The 13,351-nt window shown below is 47.0% G+C and overlaps 1 protein-coding gene across 1 annotated transcript in view; it reads right to left on the bottom strand.

Annotated features, from left to right (window-relative positions):
- Nucleotides 1-8,586, bottom strand: part of ABCA7 (ATP binding cassette subfamily A member 7) — a 91,584-nt gene extending 82,998 nt beyond the window's left edge. Inside the window, 4 exon segments of the mRNA XM_048497788.1 lie at nt 2,451-2,578; nt 6,126-6,267; nt 7,080-7,173; nt 8,390-8,586. Coding sequence (XP_048353745.1) covers nt 2,451-2,578; nt 6,126-6,267; nt 7,080-7,173; nt 8,390-8,455 — 430 coding nt within the window. The 5' untranslated portion in view covers nt 8,456-8,586.
- Between the last annotated feature and the right edge of the window lie 4,765 nt (nt 8,587-13,351).

Here is a 13,351-nt window from a genome sequence, read left to right as displayed (position 1 = left end):
GTCAAGCAACTTCCAACCAGATTGGCAGCATCAATCCTAGCTGGGATAGGCTGTTCCAAGTATAAAGAACCAATCAGCTAAAGGTTATTGATTCATCTGGAAGATTCTCTCGGCTTCTCCACAACTTTTCTTCATGCCCTTATTTATTTAAGACCCTGGACCCTACATTTTACTCTACTGATTCTCAAGATCGAACTTTTTGTCAGCTATTTACTACTACGCTTTCATTCCACCTCTGCACGCCCCAAGAATGCCTCACAGAATACTCCCTTCATTCCATACTCACAACTACACTGCAAGGTTGTTGGGCTAAGAAAGAGTATCTGTGCCAAGGTCACCCTGTGAACTTCAAGGCTGAGGAAGAATTTGAACCCAGGTCTCCCAAATCCTACTCCAGTACTTTAATATCTGAAACCTTGGACAGATTTATGGAGGAGAAGTCGATCTATGGCTACCAATCTTGATCCTCCTTGATCTCAGATTGCAAATGCCTTAGCAGACCAGGTGCTCAGGAGCAGCAGCAGTAGAAGGCCATTGCTTTCACATCCTGCACGTGAGCTCCCAAAGGCACCTGGTGGGCCACTGCGAGTAGCAGAGTGTTGGACTAGATGGACTCTGGTCTGATCCAGCTGGCTAGTTCTTATGTTCTTATGTTCTTAAATCACATTGACTAACAACTGCAACAAAATACCCATGAAACATGTTTTTTTAATCTAAAAACTTTCAAAATTGGTATCGCAAAAGCAAAAAAACAAATAAAAGTCAGCAATAAAACAGAAATGTTCTGTTTTAAAAGAAGCAGCAGCATAAAAAATATACAAAAGGGGATCAGGATAAGCCAATAGAAGACCTAAATACGTGTGTAAAGTGCTGTCAAATCGCTGCTGATTTTTAGCAGCCCCTGGTGAGATTTTCAAGGCAAATGAGAAGCAGAGGTGGTTTCCCTCCTCTGCAGAGCCCTCATTAGAGGCCTCCCTTCCAAGTACTGACCCAGCTTAGCTTCTGAGATCTGATAAGATCGAGATAGACCATGATGCCTTCCCTCCCAAAATGTTCTAGGAAACCAAAATGGAGGCTGAGGGCAAACTTGCAGCATACCGGTACTTTATTTATCGATTTGTTTTACTGTTTATTTGAAACATTTATTAGCAGCTTTTCTTCCTTACGGGGTTCAAAGCGGCTTCGAATAGTGATAAAATAAATAATAAAAGACCAAAATTTAAAATCACAATTTGGGACAACTAGGTAAATTAATCAAATAAGTACGTGGGAAGGGTCTTTCATTTTAACCCAGGCCCCTTCCGCACACGCAAAATAATGCGTTTTCAAACCACTTTCACAACTGTTTACAAGTGGATTTTGCCATTCATACAACTTCAAAAAAAGAGCATTGAAGAAGGCAGTTTGAAAGTGCATTATTCTGCATGTGCGGAATGAGCCCCAGTGAAGCAGTCAAGAGTGCAAGATGGTTACTGCCCAAAGCCACTCAACACCTTTTGTGGCTCAGGTGGGATGTGAACCCAAATAACTCCAAGCCCAGACAGCAGGCAGCACTAGAACTCTACCCAAACAGCTTTACCCTTCATCAGCATGGTGTAGTAGTTAAGAGGGGCAGACTCTAATCTGGAGAACTGGGTTTGATTCCCAGTCAGCTGGATGACCTTGGACCAGGTACGGTTTTCTCAGAAATCTCTGTCCCACCTATCTCACAAGGTGTCTGTTGTGAGGAGGGGAAGAGAAGGTGATTGTAAAGCTCCTTGGAGACACAAAGACAGCCAGTGGGGCATAGCAGTTAAAAGCGTGAGGGCCTCCTACTTTGGAGAATTGGGTTCGATTCCCTACTCCTCCACATGAAGCCTGCTGAGTGACCTTGGGCCAGTTCTCTCAGTACTCTCTCAGCCTCACCTAAATCACAAAGTATCTGTTGTGGGGAGGGGAAGAGAAAGTGATTGCAAACTCCTTTGAGACTCCTTACAGTAGAGAAAAGCAGGGTATAAAACCCAACACTTTTTCTTCTTTGGACTGAGGCTATCTCACCTGCCATCTGAGACAGTTCACCTCACCTTGAAGAGCACCTAAAACAACTCAGCAGAGAATTCAAGTGCTGTTCTGCACCCTGGGGGGAGCTAAGATTAAACAGATGTTGCACTCTTCTATACATAAGAACATAAGAACTAGCCTGCTGGATCAGACCAGAGTCCATCTAGTCCAGCTCTCTGCTACTCGCAGTGGCCCACCAGGTGCCTTTGGGAGCTCACCTGCTGGATGTGAAAGCAATGGCCTGCTGCTGCTGCTCCTGAGCACCTGGTCACCGCCTAAGGCATTTGCAATCTCAGATCAAGGAGGATCAAGATTGGTAACCAGAGATCGACTTCTCCTCCACAAATCTGTCCAAGCCCTTTTTAAAGCTATCCAGGTTAGTGGCCATCACTGGCAGGTGTGCACCTTACCTGTCCACAGGTTTCTGTTGTCACTGAGCTGGTGCAAGGCAGACACAAGCTGGGAGAAACTATCCATGGCTTGTTGGTTGTTGACATGGAGGAGGACCTTCTGGGCATCAGCAAACAGACGAGAGATGCTACCAGGAGAAGACGGGATAGGCAAAATCTCACATTTGGGTGCAGTGTGGTTTCCAGGCTGTATGGCCGTGTTCTAGCAGCATTCTCTCCTGACGTTTCGCCTGCATCTGCGGCTGGCATCTTCAGAGGATCTGAGCCACAGATGCCAGCCACAAATGCAGGCGAGACGTCAGGAGAGAATGCTGCTAGAACACGGCCATACAGCCCGGAAACCACACAGCACCCCAGTGATTCCGGCCGTGAAAGCCTTCGACAATACAAAATCTCACATTTTCCCAGCTTCCCTGTCAGTCTTTTTGAACTGATGAGGACTGGAAGAAAAAGCTCTCTTCTCTCAAATTATCATTTCCTGGGTAAATGTCCATCACTGCAACCAAGGGGGATACAAATGGATGGAAGACCTCTGGGGAGGGCTATAGCATTCCAAGAGCCAGTGAGGTATAGCGGTTCCAAGCGGTGTGGATTCTTATCTTGAAAACCGGGTTTGATTCCCCCTCCTCCACTGAACCAGCAGACTCTTATCTGGTAAACTGGGTTTGTTCCCTTCCTCCTCCACATGAAACCTGCTGAGGGATCTTGGACCAGTCATAGCTCTCTCAGAGATCTCTCAGCCCCACTGACTTAATAACAACAACAACAACACAACAACACCCTTTATTGGCATATAAATACATAAAATAGCATAAAACTATCCACTAGGGCAGGGGTAGGGAACCTGCGGCTCTCCAGATGTTCAGGAACTACAATTCCCATCAGCCTCTGTCAGCATGGTCAATTGGCCATGCTGGTAGGGGCTGATGGGAATTGTAATTCCTGAACATCTGGAAAACACCCGCAGGATTCCTACCCCTAAATTTATGGAAATGTCAAACTTCATTGGCCCTCAGTACTTACGGACTACAGTTCCCATCATCCCCTGCCAGCATGATGCTGGCAGGGGATGATGGGAACTGTAGTCCATAACATCTGGAGGGCCACGAGTTTGACACCTGTGCACTAGGGGGTAGGGGAAGTAGAAAATGTAATAACTATTGTAATTGATTGTCCATATGGTTTAACTGGAGTGACTTGGAGATTTCGGATCTTCATTGCCTTTATTAGAAATGTGGCTACATCTACAGTAATCTGAGAATTTTTATCACGGAGTATTTGAGTTTTCCTTTGTCAGAGGTCAATAGAGCTTCATTCAGATGGGGTTTGATGAACGTGTCTCTTGGGGATGTACAGAAATTACGATGTAAGAGTACACGCTCGGTAGTCTCTGTAATGCCCCTGTGAACAAGGGCAGAACGGCTCGCTATATGGCATATTTGCAAATCTTCCCTTATAAGTAGCCCCCCACTGACTTCACAAGGTGTCTGCTGCGGGGAGGGGAAGGGAAGGAGTTTGTTAGCCACTTTGAGATTCCTCCCAGGGCCTTTCCCCACTTACCTTAAGCCCCGCGCTACTAGAGGAGAGTAGCGCGGGGTCCACCGGCACTCCCCACGACAGGGGCGGCGACAGCGCAGCCGCCCCGACGCTGCCGCTGTCGCGCCCCCTCAGCGCGCGGCATCCCTGGCGCTCTTCTTAATGGCACCTTTTGATGACCCCGTGCAGAGCGCAGGGTCGTGGGGACGCCCGGGCGCGTGCCTGGGATACCGCGTGCTGAGAGCAGCATGCAGCATAGGGGGGATCAGGGTGAGTGGGGAAACGCCCACAGTTGAGAAAAGCAGGATATAAACCTAAACTCCTCCTCTTCTCCTAGATGGCACATGGATCCTTTTCTGCCAACATCCCACCCACCCACAGGCCTCCATCGTACTTGCCTTGCTAACACAGCACCGTGGGGGGAAATTTATTTATTTAAAACATTTACTGACCACCTTTCTCCATTACACAGCTCACAGCCGCTAACAAAAAGAAACCCAATCAGCTTGCTCGATCGTTTTAGATTTCCCCATCCTTATTTCCAGTAGGCAAAGGCTGGTCCCAGAGCACATTAAAACAAATCTAGCTACAGCGGATAGTGCTGCCAAAGCTGGGGACCCCCTCCCTACAGCAATCTAATTTGGCAAAAGAAACCAAGGAGGAGGGCTCTCAAAACACTAAATTAGGAGGCTGCCCAGGGATAGCAGAGGAGGGAATGTGTCTTCATGGGATACGCTCTTGCTTATTTCAGCTAAGCCTTAGGAGGAAATTCCTGACAGCCAGACCAGCTCCTCGGTGGAACAGGCTTCCTCGGGAGGTGGGGGGCTCTCCTTCTTTGGAGGTTTTGAACCAGAGGCTAGATGGCCATCTGACAGCAATGCTGAAATGTTGAACTGTGGCAGATCATGAGAGGGACGGCAGGAAGGGTTGAGTCAGCGCTCAGATCGTGGTGGCCTCTTCATACAAGCCCAGGACAAATATCCACCATCACTTTAGGGCTGGAAGGAATTTTCCTCCATGCTGTATTAGTCAAGAATCCTGGCAGTTTTTGGCCTTCCTTTGGCCATAGAGCAAGATGTTTCACTAGGAGCAGCAGTGGCATAGGAGGTTAAGAGCTCATGTATCTGATCTGGAGGAACCGGGTTTGATTCCCAGCTGTGCCGCCTGAGCTGTGGAGGCTTATCTGGGGAATTCAGATTAGCCTGTGCACTCCCACACACGCCAGCTGGGTGACCTTGGGCTAGTCACAGCTTCTCAAAGCTCTCTCAGCCTCACCTACCTCACAGGGTGTTTGTTGTGAGGGGGAAATGCAAGGAGATTGAAAGCCCCTGAGTCTCCTGCAGGAGAGAAAGGGGGGATATAAATCCAAACTCTTCTTCTTCTTCTAGAGCCCTTCAAGGGTGGGGCGGTATATTAAATAAATAAGTAAGAAAGTAAACAAGCAAGCAAGCAAGTAAGTCTTGAGGTCCCTTCCAGCTCTATGTTTCTATTTTTAATAATGTTTTCTATTCCTCATTTTATTTATTTTTAAGAAAAGATACGCCTTTGTTCTACACTAGTGGTTCTCAACCTTCCTAATGCTGCGAACCTTTAATACAGTTCCTCATATTGTGGTGACCCCCAACCAGTGGTGGGATTCAGCAGGTTTGCACCACTTCGGCAGAACCGGTTGTCAACATGGTGCTTGTATTCAACCAGTTGTTAGATTATTTGAATCCCACCACTGGAACCGTTTGTTAAATTATTTGAATCCCATCACTGCCCCCAACCATAACATTATTTGTGTCTCAGTTCCTAAAACCATTGGAAATATGTGTTTTCCGATGGTCTTAAACTTACCTAATCGAAAGTACCGATTCACGACTCCCCCAAAGGGGTCATCGACCCAAAGGTTGAGAACCGCTGCCATAGAGCAAGATGTTTGACTAGACCTCTTCAAGGGTGGGGCGGTATATTAAATAAATCAGCAAGAAAGTAAGTAAGCAAGCAAGTAAGTTTTGAGGTCCCTTCCGGCTCTATGTTTCTATTTTTAATAATGTTTTCTATTCCTCATTTATTTATTTTTAAGAGAAGACACGCCCTCCAAGATAGCAAAAACCCCCCCCCCCCCCCCCCCCCGACCCATGGCCCTCCACTCACATGGAATGATCGAAGTTCCCCACCAAGCCTGGTGTCTCTCCAGTGGTCGGGTACCGGAAGCAGAGGTTGTTCACATTGCAGATGATGCCCTGAATCCACGACAGAGTCCCGGCAGACGGCAAGGCTTTGTTTGGAAAGTGACCTGTGCAACAGGAGAAGCAACAGTTCAAAAGCAGTCTAACTGCAAGGAGGAGGCCGTGCTTATGAGCTTCCTAGCAGCATCTAACAGTTCAACGGAGAAGCAGTAGCGCAGTGGTTAAGAGCAGCTGCATTCTAATCTGGAGGAACCGGGTTTGATTCCCCGCTCTGCCGCCTGAGCTGTGGAGGCTTATCTGGGGAATTCAGATTAGCCTGTGCACTGCCACACACGGACATAAACCCAAACTCTTCTTCTTCCTCTTCTTCTTCTAACTCACAAGAATTTAGGCTTACACGGACGTTATTGTGTAGCCTCTACATGAGCAATTAACGCATATGATTTTTGCCAAGGCTAATCTTTCTGTTTCTAGACAGATGATTTGTTGCAATGGTATATTTTTCCCCATACTATTAAAGGCCCTTTCTTACATGCCCAGGGTAATGCAGACTGCCACTGTGGCTCTAGGAAGGAATTTTCCTCCAGGCCGGATTGGCCAAGGTTCCTGGAATTACTTTGTCTTCTTCAGGGGGCCCCCCAAAAAGAATTCAGCACTAGATTCTGGGCCTGATCCACACACCCCACACGCCGCAAAAGCACTCAGGACTTTGTGGAGACATCTAGGCGTAATCTAGTAGCCATGTTATGGAACGTTTTAGGCATTCTCTCCACCGAACATTTCAGACCACCATTTTAAAAAAAAGTTATCAAGTGTTCTGGAAATCAGCCCAACCCATAAGCTGTTTCTCGAAGGCAGGTCCCCTCCAGCCTTGAGGGAGAGCCATCTGTGATCTGCAGATCTGCAGCTTTGTACTCACATTCATGCTGCTCGAAAGGCGGGTGAGAACGGCGTACTGAGATGAGAATGAAAAATAAGAAGAGCGGCCACAGGACTTCCACAATTAGCTGGATCTAGGGAGGAAGAAGAGAAGAGTTTGGATTTATACCTCCCTTTCTCTCCTGTAAGAAGACTCATAGGGGCTTACAACCTTCTTTCCCTCCTCCCCCCCCCCCCCAATAACAAACATCCTGTGAGGTGGGTGGGGCTGAGAGAGCTCCGAAGAACTGCGACTAGCCCAAGGTCACCCAGCTGGCATGTGTTAGAGTGCACAAGCTAATCTGGTTCACCAGATAAGCCTCCACAGCTCAAGTGGCAGAGCAGGGAATCAAGCCCAGTTCCCCAGATTAGAGTACACCTGCTGGCTGTTTACATGTAAATCTTCAGGCACGCACAGGACAATTATGGATTAGGACCCCAAAGCATATGGAGGAGTCTACAAACACCTACAAACACTACAAACACACATACACCCAGTGGTGGGATCCAAAAATCTTAGTAACAGGTTCCCATGGTGGTGGGATTCAAACAGTGGTGTAGCGCCAATGGGGCTGGGTGGGGCACAATGGGGTGTGGCCAGGCATTCCAGGAGCAGGGCATTAATAATTTCTCTGTTACTGTAAAAAACTCTTACTGTAAAAAAAAAGTTCCTAATTTCCAGCTGGTATCTTTCTGTCCATAATTTAAACTCATTATAGCAGGTCCTATCGTCTACTGCCAACAGAAACAACTACTTCTCCTCTAATTGACTGCCTGTCAAATACTTAATACTTTCAAATACTTAATTTTGTTTCTAGCAATCAAAAGAAGGATACTTTCCTTAAACAAGGAACTTTACCATATTTCTAAAACATGCTTTTAAAACAGCCCAACAGGGAGAATTATCCCGTTTTCTACCTTCACTAACCAGCCACATAGGAAACAACAGGACTTTATGATTTTTGGACCTAATGGAATCTTTAAGGCTCGTTCCGCACATGCAGAATAATGCACTTTCAAACTGCTTTCAGTGCTCTTTGAAGCTGTGCGGAATGGCAAAATCCACTTGCAAACAGTTGTGAAAGTAATTTGAAAACACATTATTTTGCATGTGCGGAAAAGGCCTAACAGAAAAGCAGACGCAATTAGTAACCCCCTCTCGGCACACACAAATAATTAGTAACCCCCTCTCGGGAACTGGTGAGAACCTGCTGGATCCCACCTCTGGATCCACCATTTTTCTAATCCAAAACAGTCCCAGAGTTCAACAGGGCAAAGAGAAGCTCTGAGGAGTTCTTAGCACCAACACACCCTCTGCCTGCGCCGATACGTGAAGTTCTTCCACATCAACAAGGCAAGCTGGATGCCGAAACCCATCTTGTAAGGTAGGCCAAGCTCTCTTCGGAGTTGTGCTCTGTCGCCAGCTGGCTTGTCCGCCTTCAGGCACAAGTAAAACGTGTTTGTTTAGGATTTCCCTGCAGCTTCAGCATCGCTACTGGATTCAGCCTCCTGGAGAATCAAAGGTTTGGTGCTGTTTTATTTTCAAAGCAGTTTTCTAGCCCTTCGACAAAGACAGGGAAATACATGCACTGAAAATGCAAAAATCAGCCTGAGGACGGAGCCTGATTAATTCTCCTAGCAATACTACCCTATTACTACCTGAATGAATTACAGGACCACTGACTGGCCTCTGGAGATCTGATTGGCTGTGCAGATTAAAATAATTTTCGTTTTTTGGTAGCTGTCCCCATGATGTCAGCTTTATTCTCACTTACTCCACTTTCCCTATGTATTTTTATTTATTTTTTAATAGAAGAAGAGTTTGGATTTATATCCCCCCCCCAATTTGGAGACTCAAAGGGGCTGACAATCTCCTTTCCCTTCCCCCCTCACAACAAACACCCTATGAGGTAGTTGGGGCTGAGAGAGCTCCGAAGAACTGTGACTAGCCCAAGGTCACCCAGGTGGTGTGTGTTGGAGTGTACAGGCTAATCTAGTGTACTCCAACAGCTCAAGTGGCAGAGCAGGGAATCAAACCCGGTTCTCCAGATTAGAATGCACCTGCTCTTAACCAATTCACCACACTGGCCTCTCAACCCCGGCTTCTCTCTGTTTGTGTGGTCACCTCCGCATCAGGTGTTTTATGGCCGGCTCTGCTTCCTGTAACAACCATTTTGTGGTTGTGCCGGTCACCTTGTATCAGAATTCCAAGAGTGCTCAAAAGCTCAAAAATGTTGAGGACTCCTGGTTTAGATTGTTTGTTTCTTAACACTGTTCTCCAATTCTGTAACCTTAGTCCTATCGCACTGTACATTGGTTGTCTCACACTGTCTGACTGCATTCTGTTATAGCCTGGAATTCAATGCAAGTTTCAGCGAAAAAGGTGGATTATTAAATAAATTAAAATTTAAAATTATGTAAAAAGAAACTATTGTATGTTAATGTGCCTCATGCTCACACTCTCCCCAAATAAGGCAGGCTCGAGGGCTAATGAAATCTGAGTTTATTGATAGAGATGGATCTCACAACTAGCTATTGCCAGAACTTATATTCAATATGCATAGCAGTGAATATTAGACTAAGCCCGTGGTGGCGAACCTATGGCACTCCAGATGTTCATGGACTACAATCCCCATCAGTCTTTGCCAGCATGGCCAATTGGGAATTGTAGTTCATGAACATCTGGAGTGCCGTAGGTTCGCCACCACTGGACTAAGCTAATGGCCACCCCCTCCCTTGCTCCACCAGTCAAAACGGAACAGCTGCTGGACACAAGAATCTCTAAGGTCAAAGGATGAGATAACCACATTCACAGATGCAGAAGCAAAGGGGAAAAGACAGTTAGCCGATCGCGCCAAGCAGGATTTGCAAGATGCCCACCATTTCCGGGATACATGGCAAGACTGCTGATCAGGCCTTGACAATGTGTTTGGATTATGTAAGTCATGCATGTCACAGATCCCAGAAATTTCCACCCCCTATTGCTAGAAGTCCTGTCTATCTACCAGTACGTACAGCGTGTGTAACAAACTCCCAGAATTCCTTTGACATCAGAACGCGACTAGTCCGCCATATTTCCTAGAAGAGTCTTGGCCAACAAAACTCATTGCAGCTGTTTTTGAACTATCTCCAAAACTAACATAAAATATGTCCTTGTGAAAGAGGCTGCTTCTATTCTCCTTTTTAAGGCAATTCAAAACACTGCTCCGATGTACAATATAAATATCTCGGTTAATATGGCTGCTTTCTTGAGCCAACGGGAAGGGATGGGTTTTTACACTTGTACAGTGTTGCTTTTATGCTTGTTGCATTCTATGTGATAAGTGATTTCAGACAGTGAAATAATATGGTTGCCATCCTCCAGGTAGGGCCAGAATTATAACTGGTCTCCACATTTCAGAGATCAGCTCTCTGATTGGACTACACCAATCAGGAAGGAAGGAAGGAAGGAAGGAAGGAAGGAAGGAAGGAAGGAAGGAAGGAAGGAAGGAAGGAAGGAAGGAAGGAAGGAAGGAAGGAAGGAAGGAAGGAAGGAAGAGGAGACAAAGAAAGGAAGGAAGGAAGAGGAGAAAGGAAGGAAGGAAGGAAGGAAGGAAGGAAGGAAGGAAGGAAGAGGAAGGAAGGAAGAGGAAGGAAGAGAGGGAGGAAGAGAGGAAGGAAGAGAGGAAGGAAGAGAGGAAGAGAGGAAGGAAGAGGAAGGAAGGAAGGAAGAGGAAGGAGGAAGGGAAGGAAGGGAAGGAAGGAAGGAAGGAAGGAAGGAAGGAAGGAAGGAAGAAGAAAGAAAGGAAGGAAGGAAGGAAGGAAGGAAGGAAGGAAGGAAGGAAGGAAGGAAGGAAGAGGAAGGAAGGAAGAGGAAGGAAGGAGAAGAAAGAAAGAAAAAAGAAAAAAAAAAAAAAAGAAAGAAAGAAAGAAAGAAAGAAAGAAAGAAAGAAAGAAAGAAAGAAAGAAAGAAAGAAAGAAAGAAAAGAAAAGTGTAGTCATCTCCGCTTGGGAAGTCGTTTACCTTTTAAGGAAAGAGGCTGAGGCATACCCAGAGGTTTCATCTGGTGGAGGCGTCATTAAGCAGCTTAGGGAGGAGCATGGGATCCCGTGATCCTGACAACTCTCCCTGTGCTGAGTCTCTGGCACCTTTTATTAGAGGGAAGTTCTAATGGGGAGGCGTGCAAAGAGGGGTGGATCCAATATGGGAGACTAGCCGGAGAGCGGGAGATCATCATGTGATGTATGATCTCATCTGCACTACGTCTTGAGGGAGAGGTAATCCGGCGTCTGGGTCTAATCCTCACCTGAGGCCCGAGAGGCTCTATTGTCCCTTTGTCTAGGGCCCGGTGAAAAGTTTGTAGGCCGAGCAGTTCATGACCTGCGACTCATGGAAGTGGAAGGAGGATGGGAGAGAAGCCCGGTTCACCGACCAAGCCGTAGGAGGCTGGCATTCAAGCGCTCTGCTTACGGTGATGCTGAGTCAGCGGCTCATCCCTACATCTCCTCCTTTACATTTTAGAAGGAGGCGAAATGAATTAAGGGCAATTAAAGGGCGGCTTACCTCCTCCGCCGTTTGGCGAGCTGGTCGAGTTGCTTGTGCAACATGAGAACTTAGTTTGCGATGAAGAAGTCAAAGGTTTCATGCACGTTACAGGCAAAAAGTATATACGCATGAGCAGGCAAGCTCAACAATAAAAGCATACAATCCAAACCAATGCAGAATTGAACAGTAGTACATTATCTGGCAGCTCATGCACTTTCATATGAATCAACTTAATAACAACAAGCACGATCAACATTGGTATATGATTATCTAAGGTCGGCAGCGAAGCTTACCTCTGCTTTGGAGGCCAGAGCATCCAAAGCAGTTGAGGTGGGAATGATGCAGACCCTTAAGGAGCACAGGCCAGAAGCGGCTGATAGTGTAGTGTTACAGGGAAATAAGTCGGGGACTCCACAAAGGAATCATGAGGAAACACTCTCCACGCCTTGGCTGAAACCGCCCGGCGATAAAAGCTCGAAAAGGGGGCCAAGGGAAGAGTGTGAGGCTCCGAGGGTGGAACACAAGGAGCAGAGCGATGGTGAGAGGCTGACATGAGAGTCCCGGCAGACAGATGCAACAACAACAAATATAACTTCTAAAATTAAAGCATGCAATAACTTCAGCCGTGGTTGGGACACGGTACTCAATAATTCCTTTGGAGGTGGCTCCAAAGGGCATCATATAAATGGAAACAATAAGCATAGCTAAACAATTTTATAGCTAGGTGATGAAGGGAAAGGGGCAGCCCGTGGCTGCCATAATTGTCAATGTCTGCGGCTTTTGCTGTTTAGCCTACGCTAGAAGGCGATGATGGTAGAGTCCGTGGATTTCTCAGGAACGTAGGGAGAGCTGCTGATAGTCTTTAGCATTTCAAGTTCAGTGACTCTCACGAGCAAGGATCACGAGGGCCGCGTTCTGATAACAATCGGTGGCTGGAAACGGAGAGTTCCAAAGGTTAACCTATCAGGAATGTTCCTGGCTGCAACTTCAGACTCCAGCCAGGGGGTGGCAGGGAGGGAGAGAGAGATGGCGGCTGTAGATGAGAACTGGCGACACTGGCGTCAACCTCTGAGCAATAGCTGTGGGCTGCCGCCATTCCTCCCGAGGGGGGGGGGGGGGGGCAGCGAGGGTTGCGATCTCCGTGGAAGAATGGGATTGTAGTGGTTCCAGAGAGGTCCACACTCCCATCTCGACACAGGCTGGGGGGGGTGAGGGCCTCTCAACAGAGGCCGGGGTCCAGATCCTCCAGGAGGCCCGGCTCCATCTCGGGATGATGGGGCTGGCCTGGCATAGCGAGCTGGACTCCTGTATGGAAGAGAAAAAACAAGCAATGCTTTCCCCAGGGGTTTTCGTGAGTTAGTTCTATAGATGACAATGAAGCCCAAGCCCAGCCCTGGAGTGGAACAATTTTTTGATAGATAGAAAGAATACTGGATAATGGTCTGCTGGATGGAAACCTTGATTGGGTTGATTGGGTTGTTGATAGGCAGAGGCATCCTTTGTTTAGTTTGTTTAGCCAAGATTTCCTTAAGATGCGGTTGGCCCATTCCAGTGGTCGGCTTGCCACATTCAAGACATTAAGAACACATAACACAAAGGTGGAGACAGGAGTTGCCAGAAGGCTTGGGGGAGGGGGGGGAGGAAAGGTCACACGAGTAACTTGAGAGGGGTTTGCAATCTTTGACCCGAGATCCTTCTTCAGGCATCCAGTAAGCTTAATAAGCAAGCTGAAAAAGAAGTGTGATTAG

Source organism: Sphaerodactylus townsendi, linkage group LG05, assembly GCF_021028975.2.
Source record: "Sphaerodactylus townsendi isolate TG3544 linkage group LG05, MPM_Stown_v2.3, whole genome shotgun sequence".
NCBI lineage: Eukaryota > Metazoa > Chordata > Lepidosauria > Squamata > Sphaerodactylidae > Sphaerodactylus > Sphaerodactylus townsendi.
Note: the sequence above shows the minus strand (reverse complement) of the source record. Positions and strands in the feature narration are given on the sequence as shown.